The sequence below is a fragment of the Taudactylus pleione genome, unplaced genomic scaffold (genome assembly GCF_031769625.1).
Source record: "Taudactylus pleione unplaced genomic scaffold, aTauple2 ptg000333l, whole genome shotgun sequence".
Classification (NCBI taxonomy): Eukaryota; Metazoa; Chordata; class Amphibia; order Anura; family Myobatrachidae; genus Taudactylus; species Taudactylus pleione.
The window spans coordinates 10,331,296-10,344,667 of record NW_028284734.1 but is presented as its reverse complement, the minus strand read 5'-3'; the positions used below and the strand labels follow the sequence as shown (position 1 = coordinate 10,344,667).

Sequence of the window (13,372 nt, the reverse complement as noted above, 5' to 3'; positions counted from 1 at the left end):
TTTGTCAGCAGTCACATCATCAATAAATACAAGGGAACCAGTTCCATTGGCAGCCATACATGCCCACGCCATGACACTACCAGCACCATGCTTCACTGATGAGGTGGTATGTTTTGGATCATGAGCAGTTCCTTTCCTTCTCCATACTCTTCTCTTCCCATCACTCTGGTACAAGTTGATCTTTGTCTCATCTGTCCATAGGATGTTGTTCCAGAATTGTTATGGCTTTTTTAGATGTTGTTTGGCAAACTCTAATCTGGTCTTCCGGTTTTTAAGGCTCACCAATGGTTTACATCTTGTGGTGAACCCTCTATATTCACTCTTGTGAAGTCTTCTCTTGATTGTTGACTTTGACATATATACACCTACCTCCTGGAGAGTGTTCTTGATTTGGCCAACTGTTGTGAAGGGGTTTTTCTTTACCAGGGAAATAATTCTTCTGTCATCCACCACAGTTGTTTTCCGTGGTCTTCCGGGTCTTTTGGTGTTGCTGAGCTCTCCGGTGCGTTCTTTCTTTTTAAGAATGTTCCAAACAGTTGATTTGGCCACACCTAATGTTTTTGCTATCTCTCTGATGGGTTTGTTTTGATTTTTTAGCCTAATGATGGCTTGCTTCACTGATAGTGACAGCTCTTTGAATCTCATATTGAGAGTCGACAGCAACTGATTCCAAATGCAAATGTCACACCTAGAATCAACTCCAGACCTTTTACCTGCTTAATTGATAATGAAATAATGAGGGAATAGCCCACACCTGTCCATGAAATAGCTTTTGAGTTGATAGTCCCATTACTTTTGGCCCCTTAAAAAGTGGGAGGCACATATAGAAACCATTGTAATTCCCACACCGTTCACCTAATTTGGATGTAATTACCCTCAAATTAAATCTGAAAGTCTGCAGTTAAAGCATATCTTGTTTGTTTCATTTCAAAGCCATTGTGGTGGTGAATAGAGGCCAAAATATGAAAATTCTGTCAATGTCCCAATATTTATGCACCTGACTGTATATGTATGATATGACAGACATCTCTAATTATAAATAAGGAAGGCATACATACTGTATAAAGAGTGTGACATAGTGACAAAACAGACACACATGAAAAATATAGTGATCAATATTAGTGGTAAGTGTTTGGTGAGAAATAGCGAAAATATGCAAAAAAAACATGAGAAATAAAACAAAACAATGACATTAATTAAAAACCACACAGTCTACTCATAATCATGATTTTTCTCCAGAATTAGGATTATGAGTAGAACCCCTAACGTTCGGGTGTGTTCGTATTCCAGGAATCCAAACCCGCACATCTCTACTTAGTATGGTTACTTGGAACATAAAGGGCATAAAATCACCCATGGAGTGCAACTAGGTTTTAAGGCATCTAAAACTGCTGAAAGCGTGCATAGCTTTATTGCAGGAGATCCATTTAACATTATTTGATCAACTGTAGGCGTGTTTAGTTAATAAAAATAATCTAGTCTTCAAGGTACTGGGATTTCATAATGTATCCATGATCCCAATGCCATGGAAGCTATTATAAAACATTCTCTTAAAGGTTTTATGTGGGTTGATAGAATTCAGTTCATTATAACAGGAAGGAGGCAACAATACAAATAACCAAGAGTGTCCGTTTTCTTCTATTTTTTTTTTACTTTACGACCCGTAACATGATCAATTTGAATCAGCCTGTACTCATTTAATAGACATGAGAAAAATGAGACATGACTGTGTGGATGATTTCAGTATATTTTGTGACTTGCATGCATTTTAAGGTTTCGCTGTTGTGGCAGCCTACAAAGTTACCATTTTGGCTATGGCTTTCCTAAGTGCAATAGTCTAAGCCGTGATACATGTCGACAATCAGAATGTCAACAAGCAGTAGGTGGACCTTGGAACATAGGCACCAGGATGTCGGAAAGTGAGATTCTACTGAACCCATTTTATCTGCCGGCAGTAAAACGGTAAATATCATGGCCACCGCTGCAAGTAGAATTCACACATATCGAAATCTAGGCGACTGCTTTCCGGGGTCTCCATAATTCTTGTCAACACAGCATATCAATAAGGAAACTACTTCCCTGTAAGCCTAAGCGTGCGTTTGCCTATTTCAGTAAGTCTCCCACTGACAAAATAGAACATGCTAAGCTGGGTACATGACTGTTTGCGGCGCATAGAACACACACCAAATAAAGCATACAGAGATACAGATACACTTGTCTATAGTTGTGTCACTTGGAGATGCCTGAGGGCTGGTACAAATACACACTGATGACAATGGCAATTGCTAGCACAAGTTAGCCAATTGCAGACTGACATTCTGAAGCCGATAGGTGGCAGTCTTCGTTGAGCGTCATTATAGGATTCTGTGGGCATATTTTAGAATTAATTCTATTGCAACCTTTATTCATACAAGAGAAACAAAATGCTGTATTATAGGTTTTTATTTATTTTTTATCACACCAAATACATAGGAAGTTTATGTAAATGCATATTTTTTGGCGGATGGTCATATTTAAGAATCAGCTTCTATTTTCTGATATAGGCATAGCTCAATTTGCATAGTTTTCTTATGTTTGTTTCTTGTTTGCATAACTTCCTACGTCTGCATAATAGCAAATGCGATTTCCGCTATCAAAACAAATGTTACAATAACTATTCTTGTGCTTATGACCTGGTTGGGTGTAAGAGCATCAGCTGTACGCATGACATAAACCTGCAGCATGTGTTACTGGAGCAGAGCTCTTGCAATGCCTCCAAGTCAGCATACTGCCGTAACACTTTTATATGTCTTTGAATTGAGCCATATAGTATGCATCCAACTCAGCATCAGCCCCTTAATGAAAAGGCTTTACTAACCTTGGACTATGAAGTATCCTATCCAGGCTGAATTCCTTAAGATAGGTGATGAGTGCAGCCAAAGAACAAATCACATTCTTGTCTAGTTTCAGGACTTCAGTTAATGTTTGAGAACCTGCTGACACAGATGAAGAGCATTAACAAAAAATAATAATTCTAAAAACAAAGTACTTTATCAATATCATAGTATTTAAAAGGCAAGCTAAACTCAGTAGGGGAGCATTTATAGAATTAAGTGTACAGCATGAGTAAAGTATGACACCACCACAAAAAAAAAAAAAGAGTGCTACAAATTTTTTAGGTCACAGAAAAGCTAATTTATTTCAATCTAGAATATGAACAGTTCTGGTTGGGTATGACATCCCAGCTGTCGGGATCCCGCTGGTCAGAATACCGACAGCCAGAATCCCGACACCCATAGGAAGTCACAGTAAGTATTTTTCTAACCCCTACCCTAACCTCCCCCCTAGTGCCTAAACCTAACAACCCCTCCCCGATGCCTAAACCTAACCTCCCCCTCCCCGCACCCTAACCCTAACACTCCCTAGCCGGTGCCTAACCCCGCTACCTAACCTCCCATAACGCCCTGATACTTACCTTCGGGATGCCGGTGGTCGGGATTTCGGCGCCGGTATTCAGACCGTCGACATCCCGCAGTTCAGTTTCTTCAAAAATAAATATTTGCAACAGGTTTCAGCTGCAGGTTTATATTGAAAAATGTCTCCTAAGGAATGATCCTTATATTGAGATAAAAGGCTAATATTAGACATATGCTGACAAAGAAATCATCCGCTCATTCCCCAGTCCTTATCAAACCATATAGCAGACTTCTCTTTTCTTTCATCTTATGGCTGCATGACACATGATTTAGTCACGGTACAGTTACTTACAATCGCCAAACGAAAACTGCTGGTTAAGTCAAAAAGAGAAATGTTATTAAATGCCTGAAAAGTTTATGAAATAGAATGTTATAATTAATATAACAAGACTTCACCCTGAACCATTAATATATTATTCTGAATCTAAACTAAAAATGTCCACCACCCCCCCCACACACACACACACACGCACTCTTCTCCCAAAAAAGTGTATCAAAGTATAGAATTATTCCTACTGTCAATTTATAAGCAATCTGAAAATTGTATACAGCACATATGTTTTCAGCTACATCCTCTGGGCTGTGTAGCCCATATCTCACATACACTATACACATACACAGTGTAAACATGCTTCTATGTTCCGAGCCTTTATGTTGTGTTACAAATCCAGCATTGTTCTCTATTTAACAATGGATGTGTTATGTTCATAGTCCAACATTGGCACAGAGAAAGGTTCCTCCGCTACAGCATGCCTTACTGAATTCTCCATGCCCCTTAAAGTATAGTGTTCTATCTGGTCCTTAATGGAAAATCTATACAGCTGAATCTGCCAGCGAAGGTCTAGTTCTGGTTTCATTACTACGAACAATTAGTTATATAGCACCTGCATACTCTGCAACGTTTTACAATTGGTAAGCAACACAGTAATTAAAGAAAGCTGATATTACCAGATAAAGAAGTAAGAAGGAAATGCTAGCAAACTTTCAATCGATAGGAAATAAGTGTGATTGATGAGGTTAGTTACCACTTATTACTGGTCCAAACAAATTTCAATAGGAAAAAATGCCTTGTGGCGCAATATGTTCCAATGCTGATTTGGGGGTCAGTGGTGTGAGAAGTACAGCATGCATACAAGTCTCAACTGAATTTTGTAAAAGGGTAGTAATCAGGTAAAATAGGCTTGAGAGGTTAATAAGAAGGCCCAGGAATTTGATAAACTTGTCTAAAGAGATGAGTTTTCAATGAACACTTGGATGGTAGAAGAAAGAAAAGTACGAGGTAGGGAATTCCACAGAGTGGGTGCATCCTGAGAAGAGCCACGTAGCCAGGAATGGGTACATAAGTGTGGATGAAAGACGTAGATCTAGGGCAAATCGTTCAGTTGGGAGAAATGTCGTCGGTTGGTATGGTTTTATTAATGTCTTTGTATGTTAGTACAATTATTTTATATTACATAAATTATAGGAAAATAAAGTAGGGACTGACAGAGCGAAGCAGCAGTAGAAGAACACTGTTCGAAGAAAAGTAGTTTGTCGCTGCATTCAAAATACATTACGGAAGTGAATGAGTAGTCAGAAGACAACTAGTAAGTAGATCAATGCAGCAGATTATTATTATTACCAGTTATTTATATAGTGTACACATATTCCGCAACGCTGTACAGAGAATAGTTGGCTATTCATATCAGTCCCTGCCCCAGTGGAGCTTACAATCTATGTTCCCTATCACATGCGCACACACATACACACTAGGGTCAATTTTGTTGGGAGCCAATTAACTTATCAGTATATTTTTGGAGTGTGGAAGGAAACCGGAGTACCCGGAGGAAACCCACGCAAGCACAGGGACAATATACAAACTCCACACAGGTAGGGCCGTGGTGGGAATCGAACCCATGACCTCAGTGCTGTGAGGCAGTAATGCTAACCATTACACCGTCTGTGCTGCCCCAGATTATAAATGGTCGAGTTAGGAGATATATGTGCATTTTGGAAAGGTTTCTTAGAGTGCATACACACACAAAGATTTTCTGTCCATCCATCCAACTAGTTGATTGGTTGGAATGAAAATCTAGTAAGGTATGAAAGCAAATGACAATCAGCAATTTGCTCCCAAACGCCGGAAAATGGACAAAAACTGTTTGAACAAATTGTTTAGATCAAACATTTAACAAACTTGTCCGAATGACCATTTTCATCTGTTTTCTGGCATTTAGGAGCAATTTGCTGATCATCATTTACTCCCATACGTTACCAGATTTTAATTCCAACCAATCAACTAGTTGGATGGTTGGACAGAAAATCTTTACGTGTGTACCCAGCTGTTGAGTATTGTAACAGGATCTGGATATAAATTGGATGTGGGTAATAAAACACAGTCATGAGTCAAGGATGACATCTAGGCAGTGGGGTAGTTAATTATAGTATTGCCAACAGAAATAGATAAGTCAGGGTTAAGAAGCTACTGCTGACTGGTTGGGATATTCAGTTTGAGATGATGAGAAAACATCCAAGATGAAACGGCAGCAAGGCATTAGTAACACAATCAAACGTGTATGGTGACAGATCAAGAGAAGATAGATTAATTTGGGTATCATCCACAGAGAGGCGATACTAAAATGTAAAGCAGCTTATTAGTGTACCAAGAGAACTGGTATAGAGAAGAGGACTGAAGACCAAGCCTTGTGGTACCCTAACTAATACAGTAATTTGAGAGGATGTTCAGGGAGAAATAAACACTGAAGGTTTGATAACTAATTAGAGAATAGGATACAGCAGTATCATGAAGATGCAGGGAATGAAGCATATGTAAGTGAGTGGTCAAGCATTTCAAAAGAATGAGAGTGGAGTGTAGGCAAGACTCTCAAGAAGCTTGGATGGGCGAAGGAGGGTAGAGGTGGAATATCAGTCAGCTGAAGGAAAGGAGAAGGAAGGAGTCCAGGAGGGTTTAAAGTGTCTAAAAGGACAAAAAGAAGGAAAAAAAATCCAATAAAAATATCATTGAAAATGTCATAAAAAAAGACATTCATAATTAAAAAAAAAAAATAATAATAATAATAATAATTAATCTCCATGGTAAAAGCAGTGTCAGTGCATGGGGCCACGTTTCCTAACAATAGCTGACCAATCCTTGTTGCTTATTCTATCTTGGTTTGTCACGTAACAATAAGGCCATTGCTGTTTAATGGTGAAAAGGATTTTTCAGGACCAAGAGAAAACACCAACCATAAAATACAATTACAATCGATCCAATATGCAACACCTATAAAGGTTTTGGTGATATGATATATAAATATAAGCAAACATTTACTGTAGCCTAAGTATGAGTTGGCACCTGCCTTCTCATAAAATGGTTTGTATTTTTTTTAAACATACATGTATGAATCTACCAACATCTGTTTCGTATAAAGTATATACACACAAAAATAGAATACAAAATCTAAAAACAAAAAAATGCTCCAGCCCAGTTCACAAACCAGATGTTTAGTGAGAGACTGGGAATACTGAACTGCGGGGTCTGTTGGCATTCATACTCGCTTCCTCAGAGTTCTGAAACCGCATCAGGACTACCAACAGTGCTACAACTCTAAATTCCACTGTTACACATCAATGCGAAATCTTCAAAATGTTCTGGTCATTTCAAAGGCCCCAGAGACAAACCGAGCCTCACAGACATGCAAGATGAAAGCCAATATTTCCATTGTAATATTTTTTTTTCATAACCAATACATTTTAGGAAAGTTATTAATATTTATATTGCAAAACTATGCAGAAGAATTACAAATTGTAAGCAAGTAATATAATAGAACACAGAAAATGCCATTAGAATAGGAATAATCCATTCATTATATTCAGAGATTTGTCATTATCAATACAACATCTGCATTGATCCAATGATTAAAAAAACAACATACACAGCAATATGAGGCAATTAAGATACATATGTAGAAGAAATCTATCACACTAATGGTAATTGGAAAGCACATTTTATCAATAGAGTACACTTAACCTAATTTGTGCATTAGTAAAGAGTTACTGTAGTACACTGGGTCTACTCTAGACATTAATCGAATATAACTGGACTTTGAAAACTTATGTATATGATTTACTGCAATGTCTGCATGATTCCTATTTGATATGTGTGGGAAGACCTGATTTGTATAACTTTACTTATGTGAATTTTGATTGTGGTGTGGTAGCACCATTTGCATTAGAAAGAGCAGCACCCAGAGGATAAATTACAGGGATAACAACATATTTTTAAAGCACTGAATTAAATTGGGCTCTCAGTGAGGGCATAATCATACACACTTTGCAAGATATTATAGACCCAAACAGAATCTCTATGATGAAACCAGTTTGATAAAGGTTTGCCACAGTAAAACGTTCGTTTTGCCATAGCATGATGCTGTCAAGTGTTTCCGTCTGTCATATTTTTAATCTTGCAAATATGCATTATTGTTAAATATACCTGTATTAAAACAAACCCTTTGAAAGTTATACAGGTTGAGTCTCCCATATCCAAAAAGCTTGGGACCAGGGGTATTTTGGATATCGGAATATTTTCCGTATTTTGGAATATTTGCATACCATAATGAAATTTCTTCCGAATGGGATCCAAATCTAAACACAGAATGCATTTATGTTTTATATATACCTTATACACACAGCCTGAAGGTAATTTTATACAATATTTTCAATAATTTTGTGGCTCAAACAAAGTTTGTGTACATACATAAAATTCCTTTATGTTTCATATACACCTTATACACAGAGCCTGATGGTAATTTATATAATATTATTAATAATTTTGTGTCTTAAACAAAGTTTGTGTACATTGAACCATCAAAAAGCAAAAATTTCATTATCTCAGTCATGCAAAAAATATTCCGTATTTCGGATTATTTGGATATGGGAGACTCAACCTGTACTTGAAATACATCATGTTAAAACCATTTAGACATTCACCGGCTAATAAATTCACAAGATCAGATGGGTTACGATGAGATCATGTCCAATGTATATAGATATGGATGTAAAAGAAAGAAGGTCAAATATAACCGGATAATGTTGCCAAAATTACGAATATAAACAGTTAGGAGTGATAAAACCTGGTCTATTCTGCAATTGATCCTAACAAAACAAAGACTCAGCAGGGACCCCCTCTGTGCTATACATTCAGCGGATGTTAGAGACTTATACAAACAGTACCAGTGTTTTCCCTTATGATCTGCTGGCACATGTTTAGACACAAAATATTAACATATTCATTAAAATTCATTAAATATTTTTCTAGGTATTTTTCTTACCGAGACATGCTACCATTGTTTCTTCTTGGTGCAAGGGAGGGGGCAGGGCTTGGATGAATCATCGCACCAGGACACATTGACATCAATAAGTGCCGCTACCTCACAGTCAAAACTAAATGAAAAGGGAATGTAGGGGAACGCACTAAAAAAAATGCATTATCACCACAATCCTAGCACCCAGAGATTTAGGTATACCTCGTTTGAAAGAGGAGAGCCCCCTCTTTCAAAATATGTGGGCCATGAGAAGTTGCTCTCTGTTGATCATGTATGATCACCAGAGAATATCCCCTACCCTGAAGCAATCACTGAGTCCATGGATAGGGGGGGGAATATTCAGGCATAGGGCCTGATTCAGAAGTGCACGAAAACCACACGCACTGCCGTGCACATATAGTTGATCAATTATTTCCTACTGTGCATGTGCAAAATATTCTTAAAACCCTAATGCGCACACGTTAACCTGAGTATAAGTACAAAAGGTATCAAGAACTGAAAGGCAATGTGTTGGCCGGCAGCTGGGAGGTGGCCTGAAGCAAAAAAATATGTTGTGTGGGAGTTTTAAGGGAGTGTAAAGCAGCTTCTACAGAGACCTTGTTCAGACAGAGAAACATGTCGATGGTGCGTGGTTGGTTGCCTGTCCAGAAGCACCGGTGGTGTTACATCATGCACGGGCTTGCACATACTAGTACACAAGAATTTGCATATTATCGCACCTGGAACTCTGGCAAAGTACGCAACCGCGACTGTGTGCACCTCTGAATCAGGCCGATAACCTAGAGGAGAGTCTTGTATTTCAAATTATGTGTCCCCTTCCTGGTTATTGCTGGTTGATAACGTGATCACCAGACAATATCAGCATGCTTTACAGAAAACCTAGTGGAGCAAAGAGATGGGGGAAAGACAGTAAAAATGCCTGATCTCCAGGATGAGTGGCTTGGCTAGCATGGTCATCACCCATATCTTCTAATCCATTTGACTGATTCCGGGTGTCTGATTAGGAGGAGGAGTGGGTTAACAGCTCCTGGCAACCCCTTGCTAGATCTGGTGGAGTCTTTCATTAAATGCAGCTACTGATGGCCGAAGATTGCATTGCCTGCAGGAACTGTTGTCGATCTCTGCTCCTGTGGGCTTGCAGTGCCTGGCATCCGTGGACTCCTACTCTGGGTCGGTGCCACTCTTCGATAGGCTGACCGCTTCTCCCGGGCTGCTCTGGGCTTCCTCCTTGCTGGACGCTACCGTGGGTCCGGGCTACGGCATACCTTGCCTCCTGTGTGCCTCCAGTTTGCGCCCTGCTGTTTGCATTGCCCTGTCTGAGCTGTGGACAGGTCTCTGGTCATTTGCCCGTTCTGGATGAACTGCAGCTGACATTCTGGATGTGGCTCTAATCCCTCCTGCCTTTCTGTTGCAGAAGGCTCCTCTTCCTGGCTGCTGGTTCTATCAGGGCTGTAGTTCTGGTCTCTTTTAGTACTCCATGCCTGCACCTGTTTGGTGCTCCTAAAGAGCTGTTGGCTCTGCTGTAATTTCACCCACAGTTGGTGGCCTCTCCCTTCTCTGCTCATTGCCTCGGATTATTGTCTTTTCTCCCTAACTTCTGCAAATGGGGACTTAATTGTTTTGGACTTCCCTTACTTGTGTGCCTCTCACCACTCATGCTGCTGACTTGGCCCTTCATTCACCTACAGTACCGTCTGACCATGCGGTGGCGGTCACTTCCAAACTGGAGAAATTTGCTGGCTCCTCCACTACTTACCCCTAGGGTGATGCCATTGTGAGTGTCAGGTTTGACATTCTGGAATCCCCTACGAGGGGGTTGTGATCTTGGTTTGGGAAGACGCACTTTTGCACCAAGGGGTGGCACTCGAGGGAATCACAGGTAATGGCGTGTGGACGCACTTTTGCACCAAGGAATGGCACATATAACACACACACACAGGCAGAGATGTAATAGTACTGTCACTGGAAGTGAAACTCTCAGGCAAAGATGTAATTAGCACTGCTGCTCCGGGAGACACTGGTAATAATACACAGGCAGGGATGTTGGTCGCACTGTATCTCGAGGAAACACTGGAAAACGAGATAACCAAGGGAACCTGGAACAAGGACTCTACTAGCACACTAGGAGTAATTGTTGATCAGGCAACTTCCTGGAGTTTTGGAGCCAGATATATACCCAGGGGTAGCAGATGATTGGAGCACGGCGTCAGCTGATCTAGACCATGCTACCATTGGTTGGGATACTGTCACATGATAGGAACTGTCATGGCGGCGCCCATGCTGGGAACTCCGAACCCCAACACACACAGCCGACCAAGGAAGTCCGCAAGCACCTAACGCAGAATGCTTAGCACCTCGCCCATCACTGCACCAGACGTCTGACTGAATGAGAAGTCAGGGGAAGCCGGCGTGGAGGTAAGAGATGGCTGATCCTAGGCTGAACCCCAACAGTGAGCTTACATACATCCCCACCCTCAGCTGCTGGTACTGGCTTTGCCAGGGATGCTTCCTCCAGCTTACAGAAAATCCTCCAAGCAGTTGCAGCCTCTGAACAGAATGTCATGTACAAGATTGGAAAGGTACATGTGGACATCTCCTTAATTCATCACGACCTGCAGAAAAGGTTTTAGAGGTTTGCCACCGGATCTGGAGGGCAGGCAGTGCAGCAATAATATCTATAGGTGGTTCTCCCTATATCAGGCACATATCATTTGGACACTTCCCAGGAACTGTACTGGAGCATTTGGTTGGACTTGGGATGTCATCTTTGGTTCCAGCATTAATTCCCAGAGGCATTTCCTTGTGTTGGATGTTCGCCGGTTGTGATACCATCGCTAATTTTGGGATCCTCGTTTCATCTGAATACAAGCTGGTAAACCATTCTCCCACTGTTGGATTTACAACTATATTTCAAGTTCCTTTTGCAAGACATTTACATCAGTGTCCATTCCTTTAATATTGCTGCAGCAGTTAGTGCCTATAGGGTTAATATCATGCATGATTTATGAGGTTTCATGTTATTTGGACCTCTATTTAACTAATTGTAGTGGATCCACATCATTCTATGTATGTTTTTATAACTTATGTTTGTATTGTTTTTATTTCTATATTAAATTGCATCTATTATCAGCACTGCACACTCCTTTTTTTTTATATAGTGCAGCAATAATATCTGTTTGGTCAGCCTTCCTGGGCATGCAGAGGGTCTGCTCCAGAAAACTTTAAGGATTAGCTTCTATGGGAATATGGCAAGAATTCCTTTTCTCTAAATTTCTTGGTGAAAGGGACCCATCACATCCACTTCCAGCAAGTGCTCCCTCGTGGACCTTTATTGCTACCATTTACTTTCAGGACCGTGATGTGGCTTGCTAGATCCCAGGATCCTCTTAAGAATGAGAATAATTCGGTCTCCAGGTTAAAAAAAAAAAGCTTTGAGATCTGCAGATCCAGTACCGCTTGCTTTTTCCTGCTCAACTCCAAGTGGTGGCCAACAGGACTACCCATTTCTGCAATTCAATACTTCTCAGTAGTCAGATAATTAGCTTGACAGGAGACAGAGCACATTGTTGATTCTACTTAGGTGGAGAGCAATCCACACTATAACCAAGTATTATCTATGCTTTCAGAGTTTTTCCTAATCCTTTCGTTCCTCAGTGATATGTATTGTGTTTGATCACTGAAGGCTTCACTTGGGAATCTTACCTTCTCCTGCAAAGGAATAGTCTTTGATCTTAGGGCTCGATTCAGACCCGCTCGCTAGATGCGTATACAAATTCGGCAAGACAGGCGATCGCACTGCAAGGCATTAGCACAACCACTATGCCTTAGTGTGCGATCGCATTATGTATGCAGACGCGCACCAGCCTGTCTTAAGACGCCCACTTGCGCATGTCATCTCCAGGAAGTGCATGCAACCATTGGTAACATCGAGTACCATCAGATGCGATCGCAGCACTTGTGGTTGACCATACACTGCCGCAAGCACTGCGAGTGCTTCAGTGTGAAATACAACCAAGTGACGTGTACTATGACGCTGCGTCTTAATTATGCACGCCTCTGAAACAGCGTTAAAAAGCTCAGGCACGCCTGCGTTCGCACCTCCACTCCCCCATTTCCATCGACCATCCCCTGTCACCACCCACAAACAGCTTCTCCTGTCACTTAGCTGGGCAGTCTATGCGCAATGAGCGTATGCTTTCCGATCGCGCGCACTGCTATGTGTACGCATGCGCAGATTGCAAAAATAGTCTGGCTGCGTGCGAACGCAACCTAGCGAGCGGGTCTGAATTGGGCCCTTAGTCTCCATCTCATTTAGAAAGTAATTATTTTTTGTGCTGCCTAGAGAGCCTTTGCAGCTGTCTATTGTACTGTCGAGACTTTGCAGGGCTAGCATTTAAGGGGTTTAGCGAAGTTTTGTTCAGGGATAGAAATATACCATAGTTTCAGATGGCTATACAAGGTGGGATTGGGTTGGGACAGTTTTGTAATTTTTTTACTTTATATTGCTGTTATGCGTGTGATCATTGTGCAATATTTTTTTGATCTGCTGTGCTCATATATACTGTATATGCATCTGTAACAGGGGTGTATTGGCCGTATAACTCACAAGGAAGA

At 40.7% G+C, this 13,372-nt stretch overlaps 1 protein-coding gene across 2 annotated transcripts in view; it reads right to left on the bottom strand.

Moving 5' to 3' along the window:
* The window catches only part of MSH3 (mutS homolog 3), a 324,355-nt gene that overhangs the window by 177,607 nt on the left and 133,376 nt on the right, over positions 1-13,372 (bottom strand). For both annotated transcript variants that reach the window (XM_088443712.1, XM_088443713.1), the window contains exon 10: positions 2,858-2,972. In XM_088443712.1, the coding sequence (XP_088299838.1) occupies positions 2,858-2,972 (115 nt within the window). The remainder of the gene's footprint in view (positions 1-2,857; positions 2,973-13,372) is intronic.